The 16789-nt window shown below is 37.8% G+C and overlaps 1 protein-coding gene across 1 annotated transcript in view; it reads left to right on the top strand.

Moving 5' to 3' along the window:
• The window catches only part of Ctnna3 (catenin alpha 3), a 1495245-nt gene that overhangs the window by 1102999 nt on the left and 375457 nt on the right, over positions 1-16789 (top strand). Inside the window, exon 12 of the mRNA XM_032888434.1 lies at positions 13813-14013. Within this exon, the coding sequence (XP_032744325.1) occupies positions 13813-14013 (201 nt within the window). The remainder of the gene's footprint in view (positions 1-13812; positions 14014-16789) is intronic.

Genomic DNA, 16789 nt, shown 5'->3' with positions numbered 1-16789 from the left:
TGCAGTGCTAACTATAGGCCTAACATAGATATAACATTCAATATACATGAAATCTCCTTAAAATTTACTCAGTTATTATTATTGTGTGATTGACACTGAGGAAGACACATGAGTGCTGCAGCAAACATGTAGAGGTCACAGGACAGCCTTATGCCTGTGGAGTTGGTTCTTTCCTTCTGCCTCTATGTGGGTCCTGGGAATTGAATCCAGGTCACCAGGCTTGCATAGCAAAACTCTTTATACATCTAGTTGTCTCTCTGGCCCCATTCCTATTGGTGAACCAATATTGATGTAATCTATATTTGTCCCATCCTGAAATTATACTTTTTATATCAAGTTTTACTCCCTATTGTAAATTGTATGGGTTTTTTGACAAGTATGTGTTGATCTGTGCTCACCATTAGGCTATAAGACAGATGGTTTTACTGCTTTGAGAATCTCCAGTGACTGACTTGTGTATTCGACCAGTAATTATTACCAACTGGCCTTTTCAAGATCTTTCTTGTTGTTGGGAACCATGTGGTTGGGATCATGCAATGTGTTCTATTTCCATACGGAGTTTGTGCACACATTTCATCGGGCTATCTCATTGTCTGAATGTTAATTAGCTTAGTGATTCACACACTGAAGGACGTCTTCATTGACTCAACATCGTGACAATGATAATACAACCGCCATAGAATAGCTTTGCAGATGGGAATTTAGGTTTGCAGCTTACTTGTCATAAAAAACCAAAAAAACAAAACAACAACAAAAAAACCCAAGAAGTATAATTTTATGCTGTACTGTAAGAAGATATTGAGTTCTACGAATCAAACTCACTATGCGGTGTTTGCCTCAAACTCCATTTCTTTCGAGAGTGAAGCGAAGTTCCTATTGATACACCTCATCTCCAGCATCTTGTGTTCTCTGTGTTATATATGTCAGTCCTTTAATAGATATATTGGAATAGTCTCCTTTGGAAATACTTGGTGAGATAATATTTTGAAAATATTTGCATTTACTTATTTTTATAACCTCCAATGAGATATATGCTTAGATCTTTTGCTCACCATTACTTGAATTTTTTTGATTATGACTGTGTTTTAAGAATTATTTGGGGGCTGTAGATATGGCTCAAAGGATAAGAGCAATGGCTGCTCTTTGAGAGGACCAGGGCTTCAATCTCAGTACCTATCGGACAGAGAACAAGCAACTTTGACTTCAGTTCCAGGGTATCTTTGCATTTTTGTTGCCTCTGTGGTCAACTGCATGGATATGATGACTGTACACTTACACATAAAACACCCATATACATAAAACACATAAAAAACACTTATATACCTAGGATACTAGTCTTGACTGATACATGATCCTTGGAAACATCTTTTGATATGTTTTTATTTTTTTTTAATTTTCTCAACAGTCCATATGGCAACAGAGAATAGTTTATCCATTTATTGATTATGTGTTCCATGTTAAGACAGTGGGAGAAAAGTGTATTTACACCAATCAACAATAGTTGAAATAATGTGTAACAGTGTTCTCCCCTGTATATTGAAAGATTTTTTTTGTAGGGAATTGATAACTATCCTTATAAGAAAGACATCACCACATGGTACAGATGATACTGTTTCTGAGCATGCTTAGTTTGTGTATATCACATGTTTAAAAATAATAAACAATATGTTGACAGGGAGATGTAATGGATAAAAGTCATTTGATATGCATTCCTGGTGACCCAAATTTGATTGTCCCATATCTATGAAAATCCAGATGTGGTAACAGTGACATAAATATCTAATATAGGCTCTCCTGGTGTGAGAAGTGAAAGAGAGACATAGGAGATTCAGTCAGAAGTTGCCAGGAAGCCAGCTTGGTGGACACAACATAGCAGAAAAATGCAAGATAGATCTTGCCTCAAAAAGGTAGAAGAGAGAAATAACTCTCAAAACTTCCTCTGCACACACACTCATGCACACACAGGACACACACATGCACACACTCACAAATAGATAAATGGACAGCCAAGAGGTACCTTCATGGAGATATTATTATTATAACTATCAAATTATTCATGTAACCTAATGGTGATTCATACACTCCACAATTTTGCTATGTTTCCTAAAAGGTTCCCTAAAAGTTCTTAGGCAGCTTACGTGGTTAATGTTTATTTAAGGGATAAGACCTTTTGCCAAATGGGAATAAAACTTGTTTCTAAATTTGCCCATCTAGCATCTAACAGTTTGATTATTTCAGGTAGAAAATCAAATCAAAATTTTACCTGAATGTGTTAGTGTGCAGCTTTAGAAGCTGGGGTAAGGGCTCCTGAGTCTGAGATTAGTCTGAGCTACACTGGCCATGTTTAAAATTAAACTCGTTATGAAAAGTAATCCTATAAAATAATAATCAATTCATCCCCATTGTCAAATTGTCAGCATTTCACAATTGGACTAGAACTGAAACCTTTAATTTTATCTTTGTATCATTAAAGACTTAGACAAGGGAGTAAATAATAGAAAGAATTGGATATAAATAAAACATGAACCATTTTTACACCATTTGACACCTAGCTTTAATTGTAAACTTGGCACAGCTCAGATCAGATGAGAGTAAAGGCTTGACTGAGGAACTGCTTAGATCACGTTGACCTGTGGGCATGTCTGGGGGTGGGGGGACTGACCAGATTGTTGATTGATGTAGAAGGTACCACTGTGGGTGGCACCGTTGCCTAGGTAGGGGTTTCTGGGCTGAAGGAAGCTAGCTGACTATGAGTCCAGGAGACAGCCGGCTGTGTTTCTGCTTCCGTTCTTGGTTTACTTCCTGCTTGAGTTCCTTCAATGACCATGACTTGGATGTGTAAAATGAACACTTTTCTTCCCCATAATGCTTTTGGCAAGCTTGTTCTATCACAGGAACAGGAAGGAATCTAGAGACCAGAAGATCCGTGAGTATACTCACGTTGTTCTTAAAGTCATACTTGCGTAAGACTTGGAGAGCCATTGATCATTGTGATTAAAGTTTTACTGAACCGAACCCGTGGCTATCAGTAAGTAGAAACAAACCACAGTTACCTTACGTACAGCTGCATTCATTTGTTTTTGTGTCTCGTCTCATGACCCTTTCTGTGTGCGAGAAAAGGAAAAGCTTGCTGTGTTCCGGTTATTATTTCTGGAATCTTTGTCTTTCTGATGAGTTTTGAATGAACAGATGTAAATCCAGGAATATGAAAATCAGCATCATTTACTCATAATTAAACTCAGCCTTGCTTTCTAAACTCATGTTAACCAAGTAAGCTGAGCTCATCTTAGTTCTGCCCATTTATAATGTCATTTTATTTTGCTTTTCAAAACAAAGACAAAAAGGCATCAGTATCAGTACCTGTTCATTGTGTTCCTGACCTTCCTTTATAGATTTTTTTTTTTGGTCACAGATCCAGGTATCAGGTGGGGGCGCTGTTGGTGTTATTTTTCTTTCTCAGTGGATGGTTTACAGCTCAAGTTCCTTTCCCCTCAGGCCTTGTCATTAATACAATCAAAGTCCAGACTGAGTCATTAGAAAAAAAATACCTCTCAGCACAGTCTGATATTTGCAAATAAAATATGCTTACAGTTTCAATCTATTGTATGGACTGTTGATTTATAAGATTGCATTTTGGAGGCCAAGTAATGACAAACTAACTTATTTTCATTGTATAATTTTTTCCCTCTCTATTCCTTGAAGCAGTGGAGTTGACCTTTAAGTTCTGGCTTTTATTAGAGAAAACTAAATAAGTAAGAAAAAATAATATGGACATTTCTGTAAATGTCTTTTGAAATCTCATTGCACTCGCTCACTTCAGAGATGGAAGGTGAGGTTAGCCTAAGAAACTGGCAGGGGATGAAGCACTTCTCCATGACAGATCATTTCCCTTTAGCCCTGTGTCTGGCTTATTTCTAGTATTCCAGGGTGGCTGTAACCAATCGATAGGAATTGCCAGTTATTCACTGATTCCCTCCTCTGAAAATAATGCACTGGTTGGGGCTGGAGAAATGGCTCAGTAGTTAAGAACACTGACTGCTTTTTCAGATATCCTGAGTTCAAATCCCAGCTACCACATGAAAGCTTGCAACCTTCTTTTCTTTTTTTTTTTTTTTTTTTTTTTTTTTTTTTTTTTTGGTCTGACTCAATGAATGTTTTAATATGTTCATTCTTTTTTTTTTTTGGATTTTTATTCATTTACATTTCAAACGTTATCCCTTTACAGGTTTCCCCATCCATATAACCCCTATCCAATCCCCCTACCCACTTCTTGTATGAGAATGTTCCCCACCCAACCACCCACCCATTCCCATTTCCCTCCCTCACATTCCCCCTACACTGGGGATCCAGCCTTGGCAGGACTAAGGACTTCTCCTCCCATTGGTGCCTAACAAGGCCATCCTCTGCTACATATGCAGCTGGAGCCATGGGACTGTCCATGTGAACTATCTGGGTACTGGTTTAGTCCTGAAACTCTGGTTAGTTGGAATCATTGAAAGCCCTTCAGCTCTTTTATTCCTTTCTCTAACACCTCCAATGGGGACCCAGTTCTCAGTTCAATGATTGAATGTTAGCATTCACCTCTGAATTGGTCATCCTCTGGCAGAGACTCTCGGGAGATAGCTATATCAGTCTCCTGTCAGCATGCACTGCTTAGCATCAGAAATATTATCTGGGTTTGGTGGCTGTATGTATATGGACTGGATTCCCAGGTGGGGCAGGATCTGAATGGCCATTCCTTCAGTTTCTGATCCAAACTTTGTCTCCATATCTCCTCCTATGAATACTTTCATTCCCCCTTTTAAGAAGGACTGAAGCATCAACACTTTGGTCATCCGTCTTCTTGAACTTCATGTAGTCTGTGGATTATAAAATGGGTAATCTGAGCTTTTGGGCTAATATTCACTTATCAATGAGTATTAATCATGTGTGTTATTTTGTGATTGGGTTACCACACTGAGGATGATATTTTCTACTTCATTTCATTTGCCCATGAATTTCCTGAAGTCATTGTTTTTAATAGCTGAGTAGTAATTCGCCATTGTGTAGATGTACCACATTTTCTGTATCCATTCCTCTGTTGAAGGGTATCTGAGTTCTTTCCAACTTCTGGCTATTATAAATAAGGTTGCTATAAACAGTGGAGCATGTGTCCTTGTTATGTATTGGAGCCTCTTTTGGGTATATGCCCAGGAGTGGTATCGCAGGGTCCTCAGGTAGTGGAATGTCCAATTTTCTGAGGACCCTGAGACTGATTTTCAGAGTGGTTGTACCAGCTTACAATCCCGCCAACAATGAAGGAGTGTTCCTCTTTCTCCACATCCTCACCAGCATCTGTTGTCACTTGACTTTTTGATCTTAGCCATTCTGATTGGTGTGAGGTGGAATCTCAAGGTTGTTTTGATTTGCATTTCCCTGATAACTAAAGATGTTGAACATTTCTTTAAGTACTTTTCTTCTCTACCATATGATATTCCTGAGCTGAGAATTGTTTGTTTAGCTTTGTACCCCATTTTTAATAGTTATTTTTCTGGGGTCTAACTTCTTGAATTCTTTGTATATCTGGATATTAGCCCTCTATCATATGTAGGATTGGTAAAGATCTTTTCCCAATCTGTTGGCTGCCATTTTGTCCTAATGACAGTGTCCTTTGCCATACAGAAGCTTTGCAATTTTATGAGGTCCCATTTGTCGATTCTTGATCTTAGAGCATAAGCCATTGGTGTTCTGTTCAGGAAATTTTCTCCAGTGTCCCTATGTTCGAGACTCTTCCCTGCTTTTTCCTCTATTAGTTTGTGTGTATCTGGTTGTATGTGGAAGTCCTTGATCCACTTGGACTTGAGCTTTGTACTGGGTGAAAAGAATGGATCTATTTGCCTTCTTCTACATGCTGACTTCCAGTTAAACCAGCACCATTTGTTGAAAATGCTATCTTTTTTCCACTGGATGGTTTTAGCATCTTTGTCAAAGATTAAGTGACCATAGGTGTGTGGGTTCATTTCTGGGTCTTCAATTCTATTCCATTGATCTACCTGTCTGTCTTGGTACCAATACCATACAATTCTTTAATGCTCTGTAAGACAGCTTGGGTCTATGATGGTGATTCCCCAGTTATTTGATTGTTGAGAAATAGTTTTTTGCTATCCTGGGTTTTCTGTTATTCCAAAAAGAATTTTGCAAACTGGTCTTTCTAAATTTGTGGAGAATTGAATTGAAATTTTCATAGGGATTGCACTGAATCTGTAGATTGCTTATGAAAAGATGGCCATTATTACAACATTAATCCTGCCAATTCATGAGCATGGGAGATCTTTCCGTCTTATGAGATCTTCAATTTCTTTCTTCAGAGACTTAAAGGTCTTGTCATATGGATCTTTCACTTGCTTGGTGAGAGTCACACCGAGGTATTTCATGTTATTTGTAACTATTGTGAAAGGTGTTGTTTCCCTAATTTCTTTCTCGGCCTGTTTATCCTTTTAGTTGAGGAAGGCTACTGATTTGTTTCGGTTAATTTTATACACAGCCACTTTACTACATTTGATTATCAGGTTGAGGAGTTCTCTGGTGGAACTTTTGGGGTCATTTAAATATACTATCATATCATTTTCAAATTGTGATATTTTGACTTCTTCCTTTCCAATTTGGATCCCTTTGACTACCTTTTTTTGTCTGAGTGCTCTGACTAGAACCTTGAGTACTATATTGTATAAGTAGGGTGAGATTTGGCGACCTTGTCTAGTCCCTGATTTTAGAGAAATTACTTCAAGTTTCTCTCCATTTAGTTTGATGTTCGCTACTGATTTGCTGTATATTGCTTTTACTATATTTAGGTATGGGCCTTGAATTCCTGAACTTTCCAAGACTTTTCACATGATGGGATGTTGAATTTTGTCAAATGCTTTCTCAGGATCTAATGAGATGATCATTTAGGTTTTTTTTCTTTGAATTTGTTTATATAGTAGATTACATTGATGGATTTCAGTATATTGAACAATTCCTGCATCCCTGGGCTGAAACCCATTTGATTATGGTGGATGATCATTTTCACGGTTTCTTGGATTTGGTTTGTGAGAATTTTATTGAGTATTTTTGTATCAGTATTCATAAGGGAATTTCATCTTAAGTTCTCTTTCTTTGTTTGGTCTTTGTATGGTTTAGGTATACGTGTAATTGTGGCTTCATTGAAGGAATTGGTTAGTGTTCCTTTTGTTTCTATTTTGTGCAATAGTTTGGACATATTTGTATTAGGTCTTCTATGAATGAAGGTCTAATAGAATTCTCCACAAAATCCATCTGGTCCTGGGCTTTTTTTGGTTGGGAGACTTTTAATAACTGCTTGTATTTCTTTAGGAATTATGGGACTGTTTAGATAGTTAATCTGATCCTGATTTAATGTTAGTACCTGGTATCTGTCTAGAAATTTGTCCATTTCATCCAGATTATCCAGTTTTGTTGAATATAGACTTTTGTAGTAGAATCTGATGATTTTTTGAATTTCCTTGGATTCTGTTATTATGTCTCCCTTTCATTTCTGATTTTATTAATTTGGAAACACTCTCTGTTCCCTCTGGTTAGTCTGATTAAGGGTTTATCTATCATGTTGATTTTCTGAAAGAACCAGCTCCTGGCTTTGTTGATTCTTTGTATAGTCTTTTTTGTTTCTACTTGGTTGATTTTAGCCCCAAGTTTGATTATTTCCTGCCATTTATTCCTCTTGGATGTATTTACTTCTTTTCGTTCTAGAGTGTTTAGGTGTGCTATCAAGCTACTAGTGTATGGTTTCTCCAGTTTCTTTTTGGAAGCATTCAGAGGTCTGAGTTTTCCTCTTGGTCCTGCTTTCATTGTGTCCCATAAGTTTGGGTATGTTGTGTCTTCATTTTCTTTAAATTCTGAAAGGACTTTAATTTCTTTATTTCTTCCTTGACCAAGTCACCATTGAGTAGAGCGTTGTTCAACTTCCATGTGTATACGAGCTTTCTCTCATTTTTGTTGTTATTGAAGACCAGCCTTAGTCTGTGGTAATCAGATAGGATGCATGGGATTATTTAAATCTTCTTGTATATGTGGAAGCCTGTTTTGTGACGGATTATTTGGTCAGTGTTGGAGAAGGTACCATGAGGAGCTGAGAAGGTATAGTCTTTCGTTTTAGGATAAAATGTTCTATAGATATCTGCTAAATCCATTAGGTTCATAACATCTGTTAACTTCTCTATGTCTCTGTTTAATTTCTGTTTCCATGATCTGTCCATTGATGAGATTGTGGTATTGAAGTCTCCCACTGTTATTGTGTGAGGTGCAATGTGTGCTTGAGCTTTATTAAGGTTTCTTATATGAATGTAGGTGCCCTTGCATTTGGAGCATAGATATTCAGGATTGAGAGTTCATCTTGGTGGACGTTTCCTTTGATGAATATTAAGTGTCACTTCTTATATTTTTTGGTATGTTTGGTTGAAAATCAATTTTATTCAATATTAGAATGACTACTTTTGCTTGGTTTTTGGGACCATTTGCTTGGAAAATTGTTTTCCAGCCTTTTACTCTCAGGAAGTGTCTGTCTTTGTCACTGAAGTGTGTTTCTTGTATACAGTAAAGTGCTGGGTCCTCTTTACATATCCAATCTGTTAGTCTATGTCTTTTTATTGGAGAATTTAGTCCATTTATACTAAGAAATATTAAAGAATAATGATTGCTGTTTCCTGTTATTTTTGTTGTTAGAGGTGGAATGGTGTTTGTTTGGCTCTCTTCTTTTGGGTTTGTTACAAGAAGATTACTTTCTTGCTTTTTCTAGGGTGTAGTCTTCCTCCTTGTGTTGGAATTTTCCATCTATTATCCTTTGTAGGGCTGGATTTGTGGAAGAATATTGTATAACTTTGTTTTTGTCATAGAATATCTTAGTTTTTCCAAGATATGCTAGTTGAGAGTTTTGCTGAATATAGTAGCCTGCACTGGCATTTGTGTTCTCTTAGGGTCTGTATGACATCTGCCCAGTATCTTCTGGCTTTCATAGTCTTTGGTGAGAAATCTGGTGTAATTTTGATAGGTCTGCCTTTATATGTTACTTGAATTTTTTCCCTTATTATTCTTTTTTGCTTTGTGTATTTGGTGCTTTGACTATTCTGTGACAGGGGGAATTTCTTTTCTGGTCCAATCTATTTGGAGTTCTGTAGGCTTCTTGTATGTTTATGAACATCTTTTTCTTTAGTTAGGGAATTTTTCTTCTATAATTTTGTTGAAGATATTTACTGGCCCTTTAAGTTGAGAATCTGTGCTCTTTTAATACCTATTATCCTTATGTTTGATCTTTTCATTATGTCCTGGATTTTCTGGATGTTTCGGGTTAGGAACATTTTGTGTTTTACATTATCTTTTACAGTTGTGTCGATGTTTTCTATGGTATCTTCTGCCCCTGAGAAAATCTCTTCTTTCTCTTGTATTCTGTTGATGTTGCTTATGTCTATGACTCCTGATATTTTCCCTATGTTTTCTATTTCCAGTGTTGTCTCCCTTTGTGCTTTCCTTCTTGTTTCTATTTCCATTTTTAGCTTCTAATGATTTTGTTCAATTCCTTTTCCTGTTTGCTTGTGTTTTCTTGTAATTCTTCAAGGGAATATTATGCTTCCCCTTCAAGGGTTTCTACTTGTTTACATGTGTTGTCCTATATTTTTAAAGGGAGTTATTTATGTCCTACTTAAAGTCCTCCATCATCATCATGAGATGTGATTTAAATCCAAATCTTGCTTTTCCAGTGTGTTGGGATATCCAGTATTTGCTTTGGTGGGAGAACTGGGTTCTGGTGATACCAAGTAGAATTGGTTTCTGTTGCTTAGGTTCCTGTGCTTGCCTCTCACTATGCTCTGGTTGTCTCTGGTGTTAGCTATCCCTGCTATCTCTGACAGTGGCTTGACCCTCTTGTAAGTCCTTGTGCCAGCCCTCCTAGATACTGGCTTTTTCCCAATGGTATCTGGATCCTGAGAGCTGTGAGACTGGATCAGATCCAGTCTCATGCATAAACCTGAAGGGTCCTGTCCCAGACTGCTCCTGGTTCATGTTTCCTGAGGGTTCCAGGCAGGTCCCTTGGAGCAGAAGTAGTGGTCTTACCTCTACTCTCATGTGTATCGTACTCCTGGAAACTGGCTTTCAGCTCTGGGCACATACAGAGACTGGAAACACACACAACCATCTTTAATGGGATCTGAAGCCCTCTTCTGATGTGTTTGAAGATGGGGTACCCATATACATAAAATAAATAAATCTTTTAAAAAAGAAAACAATGCATTGTTGCTCACATCTGAATGCTCCCACTCTTATATAACAAGTGGCTACTCTGGGGAACCAGACAAAGCTTTATTGTGTGTCAGCTCTTTAAAGCACAATATTCTAAATATTCTGCCTCTATAAAAAAAATCTGTATTTCCTTTAAGGAGTAATTTTTAAATTGTCTAATACCTAAGACCAGATGCATTTGTAATGGTAAAAATACTAAAGGAGAGACAGAACTTTAATCAATATTGTAGTTTTTAATGAGACCACCATTGTATCACAAAGCCATTCAGAAGTAGATAAGTGAGATATTAATACATTATAATTAATGTAGATTTTATTGGCTGTTATTCCTGACAAAGGCTTTTTAATTTCATAAATGTTCTTGATAATACAATAATAGGTTTTTAAAATCAGCTTAATATTTAGATATTGTATGTATGTGGAAGGCACATGCATTTCCTTTGGCTTTTTCAACTATACATTTAGCATTTCATGCAAATAATATTGTACCTGTCTGTGAAGCTTTCCAGGTAATGGAAAAGTGTAGAAATAATGGAAAAGTTAAAAATTTATGTTTTATACTATATTTACATGTAACTCTGAATGTCATTTAGACATATTCAACATGTTTGTGATAGAAGCTCAGATTAATCCTGGTTGCATGCTTCTTGTTTTTTATTATTATATTTTAATACTACATTTGGTGGTGTGATACTTTTGTATATAAATTTACACCTATAATTTTTCAATATAGCAGCACCATGGCATTATTAAAGTATAAATAAAAACCATGAAACCCTCTACATGGCCAAACCAAGAAGAGACAATACATATTGGTTTTACTGTATTCCCTGATTTAACCAATTCAGTGGCTGCCACGTAGAAGAAGTAAACATCCAATTCATTGTCCCTGTGTAAGATTTGTCTATTTACTCTGGGCTGAGCTCACTAGGAGGAAATAATTTGTGGCAGGCATGATTTCCTCTTAATTAAAGAGAAATTGCAGAGCTTATTAGATAATGAATCTTCTGAAACTGAGCATTGTTCTTCTTGTGTATTAATATACTCTATAGAACTGAGCAAAACTATCAATGCAGTGTAAGCTTGAGAACATGTTGAGAATAGAGATGGAGTACTCGTTGTATGCGTATGTGTTGTACTTTTCAAAGGCTTATCAATGCCCCTGGGAATGACAGTTTTATAATGCATCCTTTGACAACTTTCAAAAACATAATTACTGTGCCTCCTTCACTTAAACTTTTATTTCATTACCTGAGAGATATGATGGTAATGTTAGCATATGTTTCCCGTTGTGTGTCCTATGATACATTCATAAGTGAATGCTACATATTAGCTTAAAACCTTGGTGGATGTTATAGTTTAATGTTTTCAATGTGTAATATGTGTTAGCAGAGCATATAAAGTCTGCAACGGAATGACAGGGCTCACTGATAATATTCTATGATATTTTCATCCTTATTATTCAACCACAGCAGGTTTGTCCTGTGCGTTCAGAGACAGGCTGAGTACATTTAACTTACAGCACTAAGGGGAATAGATTCTTATATCTTTTTATATATATGTGTGTGCGTGTGTGTGTGTGCGTGTGTGTGTGTATTATGTGATTAACCTTCATTGGCACAGTCAATACATGTACACAAACACATCCACAAGAAACAAGAAAGTGAGAGGAAGAGAGGTTAATAAGATATTATGATATACTTTTTATTATGAGATCTTTTGTTGTAAAAGTATCTTTGTGTATGTTGATAAATAATAGTGAATTTAATTATCTTGAGTGGGGATTCATGTGATAAAGCCTGAAGCTAAATCACTAATGAGTTATGAAACTCTTTTAATTCTTAAAAAACATGTGTATGGTGATGAATGACTGTTATCCCAGCACTTGAGAAGCTGAGACAAAAGAAAATTTAGGGCCACCCAGGACTCTAGAGTGAGAATCTATTTCAAAAGCAAAAATCCAGCAACAACATCAACAACAAAATCTCAAACAAGAAACAAAAAGACTTTATTGTTTATATTTGTTGATATTACACACATTAGATTATTACCTTACTTTTACTTGAAAATACTAAGAATTTAATAAAGTTGTTGGATCATGAGAATTAACTCCCTACAGCCTTGACCCTCTAACCCTGCCAAGGATGAGTGAGGAGAAGGAGGTCTGCAGCTCTGTTTCAGAGGCAGCAAATGTCTCTGTCTGTGGGATTTGTATGCACCAAGTCAATCAGTGTGTGTGTGTGTGTGTGTGTGTGTGTGTGTGTGTGTGTGTGTGTGTGTGTGTGTGTGTGTGTGTGTTCAGAGTCTTGAGAAATCGTTGCTTTATAACAAAGATTTTAGTTTGGGGAATTGTGGAGCTGGCACAGTGATTCAGAATGCTCGCTTTACTGTCAGAGTTCCTTGCATCTAGTGGCTTACCCCAGTCTCCAACTCCAGAGGATCAATGCCCTTTTCTGGCCTCTGCAGTCAGATAAATGCACATGCACATACTCAGCCACCCTCTTACCTATGAATCATATCTTTAAAATATTGTAGTTTTCACATTTTATTATCTGCTGGCTAAGCAAAACTCCACCTCTTTATTCTTCCATATACTTATCAACTTAGTAGTTTTAAATCTGTGCTCTTATGCAGTTTTGCTTTTACTCAGAACTAAACATTCTATAATTATGTATTTTATTCTAGTGTAAAAATGCCTTTGATTTGCACTTGCCCCTCAGTTATAAAACATACTCTATTGGAACTGGCACCTAAAGTAGCACATAATCAGTACAGTTTTCTGTCTTTTATCCCCTTTGGTGGTTTGAAATAATTTTACTGTGCAGCCCTTAACTCTCCATGTACTGCTAGCTGGTCTTGAACTCCCACACTTTGTGGCTGAGCCTCCCAAGTGCTGGTATTGGAGGTGGTGTATTTTCCTAAGCAAGATCTGTCTCTGTCTCTTTCTCTCTCCGTTTCTCTCTGAGAGAGAGAGAGAGAGAGAGAGAGAGAGAGAGAGAGAGAGAGAGAGAGAGAGAGAGAGAGAGCACATTTATGTATGAGCATGAACAGGCCAGGCCAGAAAGTGGTGTTAAGTACCTACATTTATCATTGACCACATTAGTTTTTCAGACAGAGGCTCTCTCTGAGCTCGGAGCTCACTGTTTTGTTTGCTAGATTGACTTCCTGTAAATGCCCTGGGTTCTACCTGTCTCTATCTCCAAATGTAGGCCTTGTGCTTACATATATAGCTGTAGTGTCCAGATAGTTAGTAGGTCTTGGTGAGCCAAACTCAGATCTTCCTGAGTATACAGCAGGAGCCATTTCCCCATACCCCAAAACCTTAATGCTCAATAAGTGTTATCTTTTATGGATATTACTATTACTAAGTAAAGAAATAAAATAAAAATACAGATGACTTTATAATTAATTCTCAGTACCTTCACCCAGTACATGGTGTGTCCGAAGTAAAAAGTTAATATTATTTCACTGTTACATCTGTGTAATCAAAACACATGCAGACAAGTAACTTGGTTTATTTCCTTACAGAAAGCCACATCCTGGAAGATGTCAACAAATGCATTATAGCCTTGAGGGATCAGGATGCTGACAATTTAGACCGAGCTGCAGGTGCCATCAGAGGACGGGCTGCAAGAGTAGCTCACATCGTCGCGGGTGAAATGGACAGTTATGAACCCGGTGCTTACACCGAAGGCGTGATGAGAAATGTCAACCTCCTTACAAGCATTGGTGAGTCTCTGTCCACAGTGACAGTTACACTGCTCCTCGTGTCTGAATCAACATAGCAACCAAAGATCCACACGTAGGAAAACGAGGGCTCTCAAGCTGTGTCACTTGACTGCACACTGGCCACTAGCATATCACCATGGCATCCAGATGGTGTTTGGTATCCTGTTTATGCGATGCGAAACTTATCCCAGTGAAATAAATATATTCATTGAGGAAAAAGACCCAGGTCTTTTCAAATACATGCAGTACTCCCAGGCCTTAGCCACTTGTGAGTGGTTTATTAATGTTGGAGATGTTTGGCGCTATAATTAGGCCAGCATGGGGTTAAGCATGCGATAGTCTGCAGCTTTTCATTTGGCTATATTACTGGTACCCCTGGGTTTCTTATTATTTAACCGTAGCGGGTTTTACCCATGTATGCAGAGACATGCTGGCTACTCTTAACTTGCAATTCTATAGAAAATAGCATTCCTAGTCTTGCCCATATTTTTCTCTCATTGTTTAAGAAATATATAATACAGGGCTGTTTTGGTTGCGGCACTCAAGTTACTATTTTATAAAATTGGACAGAGAATGCTTCGAGTCTCTCAGTATAATGATATTTTCTTTCCAAATACTATTGTTAACATGTCTCCAAGGGGCTCATGGAAATGTCAGGATTCACACAGATTCCTGAGCAAAGATGACAATCAACACCATTTTATAAAACATCATGGCGGAAACTCCATCCTGTGAACCCCCTTTGTCAAGGTGAAACTCCTCTGAACTTGGAAAGCCTCTCATCTGTTGCCTCTTGGTAAAGTGCGAGGTTGTATCTAGGATCCCTGCAGTATCTATATTCCACTTTCAAATCATCATCCCTTATAGGATATGGAGGGCATGTTACTTATGAAAAAAAATCATATTGCTTTGGAAGGGAGGAATGCACAACACTTTTTAACTCTGTCACTTAAGTCTATGGACTGGGATGCTTGCTCATACGCCATATGCAGGTCTGCCCTCTGAGTACAGAGGAGGGCATCGGATCCCCTGGAATTGGTATTACAGATGGTATGGTCCACTATGTGGGTGCGAAGAATTGAACTCTGCAAGAGTAGCTAGTGCCCTAACCGCTGAGCCATCTCTCTAACCCTGATGGGTGATATTTAAAACAAACAAACAAACAAACAAAAACAATGGTAATGGAACATTTAGTATCATTTTACATTTTGAAGCTCTTTCTTGAGATTATTTAAGGGAGACCCACCAACTTTCTTATCATGTCCAAAGGCATATTCCTAAAATAATTGAAATGTTCTGAGGAGAGGTGGTAATGGCACATCCATTGCTCTTGATATTAGACTGAGATTTCCACACCTGCTCCTCAAAGTTATTAATCTAATAAATCAAGCATATAGTTACAGTGGTACATTATTGCAAACTCAGCACTCAGACTAGATGGGCACGGATCCTGAGACAGAGTGTTACAGTAAATTCAAGACCAACCTGTGCAGCAGTCTGAGGCCCTGTCTCAAAACCAATGAAAACAACCGAGAACATATGACTCATGCCTTTCCCTCTATGAAACTATGCATACCTGCTTTGGAAGCTAATTGTGTTATAGCCATCTAATGTCTCTTTCCTACGCCAGATTGAAGTGATCCTTCACTTAGTCAAATCAAGTACTTGTTATCCAGTTTTTTAATGGAACAGAGTTTATTCTGGAGGCATTTTGAGTAACCATAGCCTTAGGAACACAGATTTATCTTGTCCTAAATCCCATGGTTTAACATGGTTGCAGTTTCATGATTTTTTCTCTCTCCATCTTTATTAAATTGGGTATTTCTTATTTACATTTCAATTGTTATTCCCTATCCTGGTTTCCAGGCCAAAATCCCCCTAACCCCTCCTGCTCCCCTTCTATGTGGATGTTCCCCTACCCATGTTCCTCCCCATTACCGCCCTCCCCCCAACAATCCTGTTCACTGGGGGTCTAGCCTTGGCAGGGCCAAGGGCTTCCCCTTCCACTGGTTTCCTTACTAGGCTATTCATTGCTACCTATGAATTTGGAGCCCAGGGTCAGTCCATGGGTAGTGGCTTAGTCCCTGGAAGCTCTGGTTGGTTGGCATTGTTGTTCATATGGGGTCTCAAGCCCCTTCAGATCTTTCAGTTCTTTCTCTGATTCCTTCAACGGCGGTCCCGTTCTCAGTTTAGTGGTTTGTTGCTGGCATTCACCTATGTATTTCCCATATTCTGGCTGTGTCTCTCAGGAGAGATAATGTTTTATTGTAAAGAAAATCATAACCAAGATAAGTTTAGAATACATTGGTGGGCACATCAGAAAAAAATGTCAGTTACAGAAAGATGGAGGGAGATTTTTTTTTACTATTTTTATTATTCTATAGGCCCAATATGCTATCTGATAGCATTCTTAGCTTTCAGTAGGTGGGAACTAGGATCTGCTAAGTTAATGGGTTCTATTCTCCACTTTCTGAAAATGACATTTTAAATATAAAAGAAAAATCTATGTAGCTTTTGTTTTATCCGAATGGAAATTTCCGTTGGGGTGCAATAGCCTGTGTCGACCAGAACTGCCTTACCTTGCTTGTGTCTCAGTTTGGGGAATGCATTAGGGAAGTCTCCCTCGCAGGCTCGATGCCATAACAACTATGTGAGGTGCCAAGGCCGCAGTTTTGTACTCCATAGGCAGAGACTACATCTGCCAGATACTCAAGGAGAAGTGGGAGTTAATTCCTACAGTGTTTAGAGCTGTTGGCAGCCACTCTACATCAGAAGA

Source organism: Rattus rattus, chromosome 18 (assembly GCF_011064425.1).
Source record: "Rattus rattus isolate New Zealand chromosome 18, Rrattus_CSIRO_v1, whole genome shotgun sequence".
In the NCBI taxonomy this organism is placed as follows: Eukaryota; Metazoa; Chordata; class Mammalia; order Rodentia; family Muridae; genus Rattus; species Rattus rattus.
The sequence above is the reverse complement of the archived record's forward strand: the minus strand, read 5'-3'. Positions and strand labels throughout refer to the sequence as shown.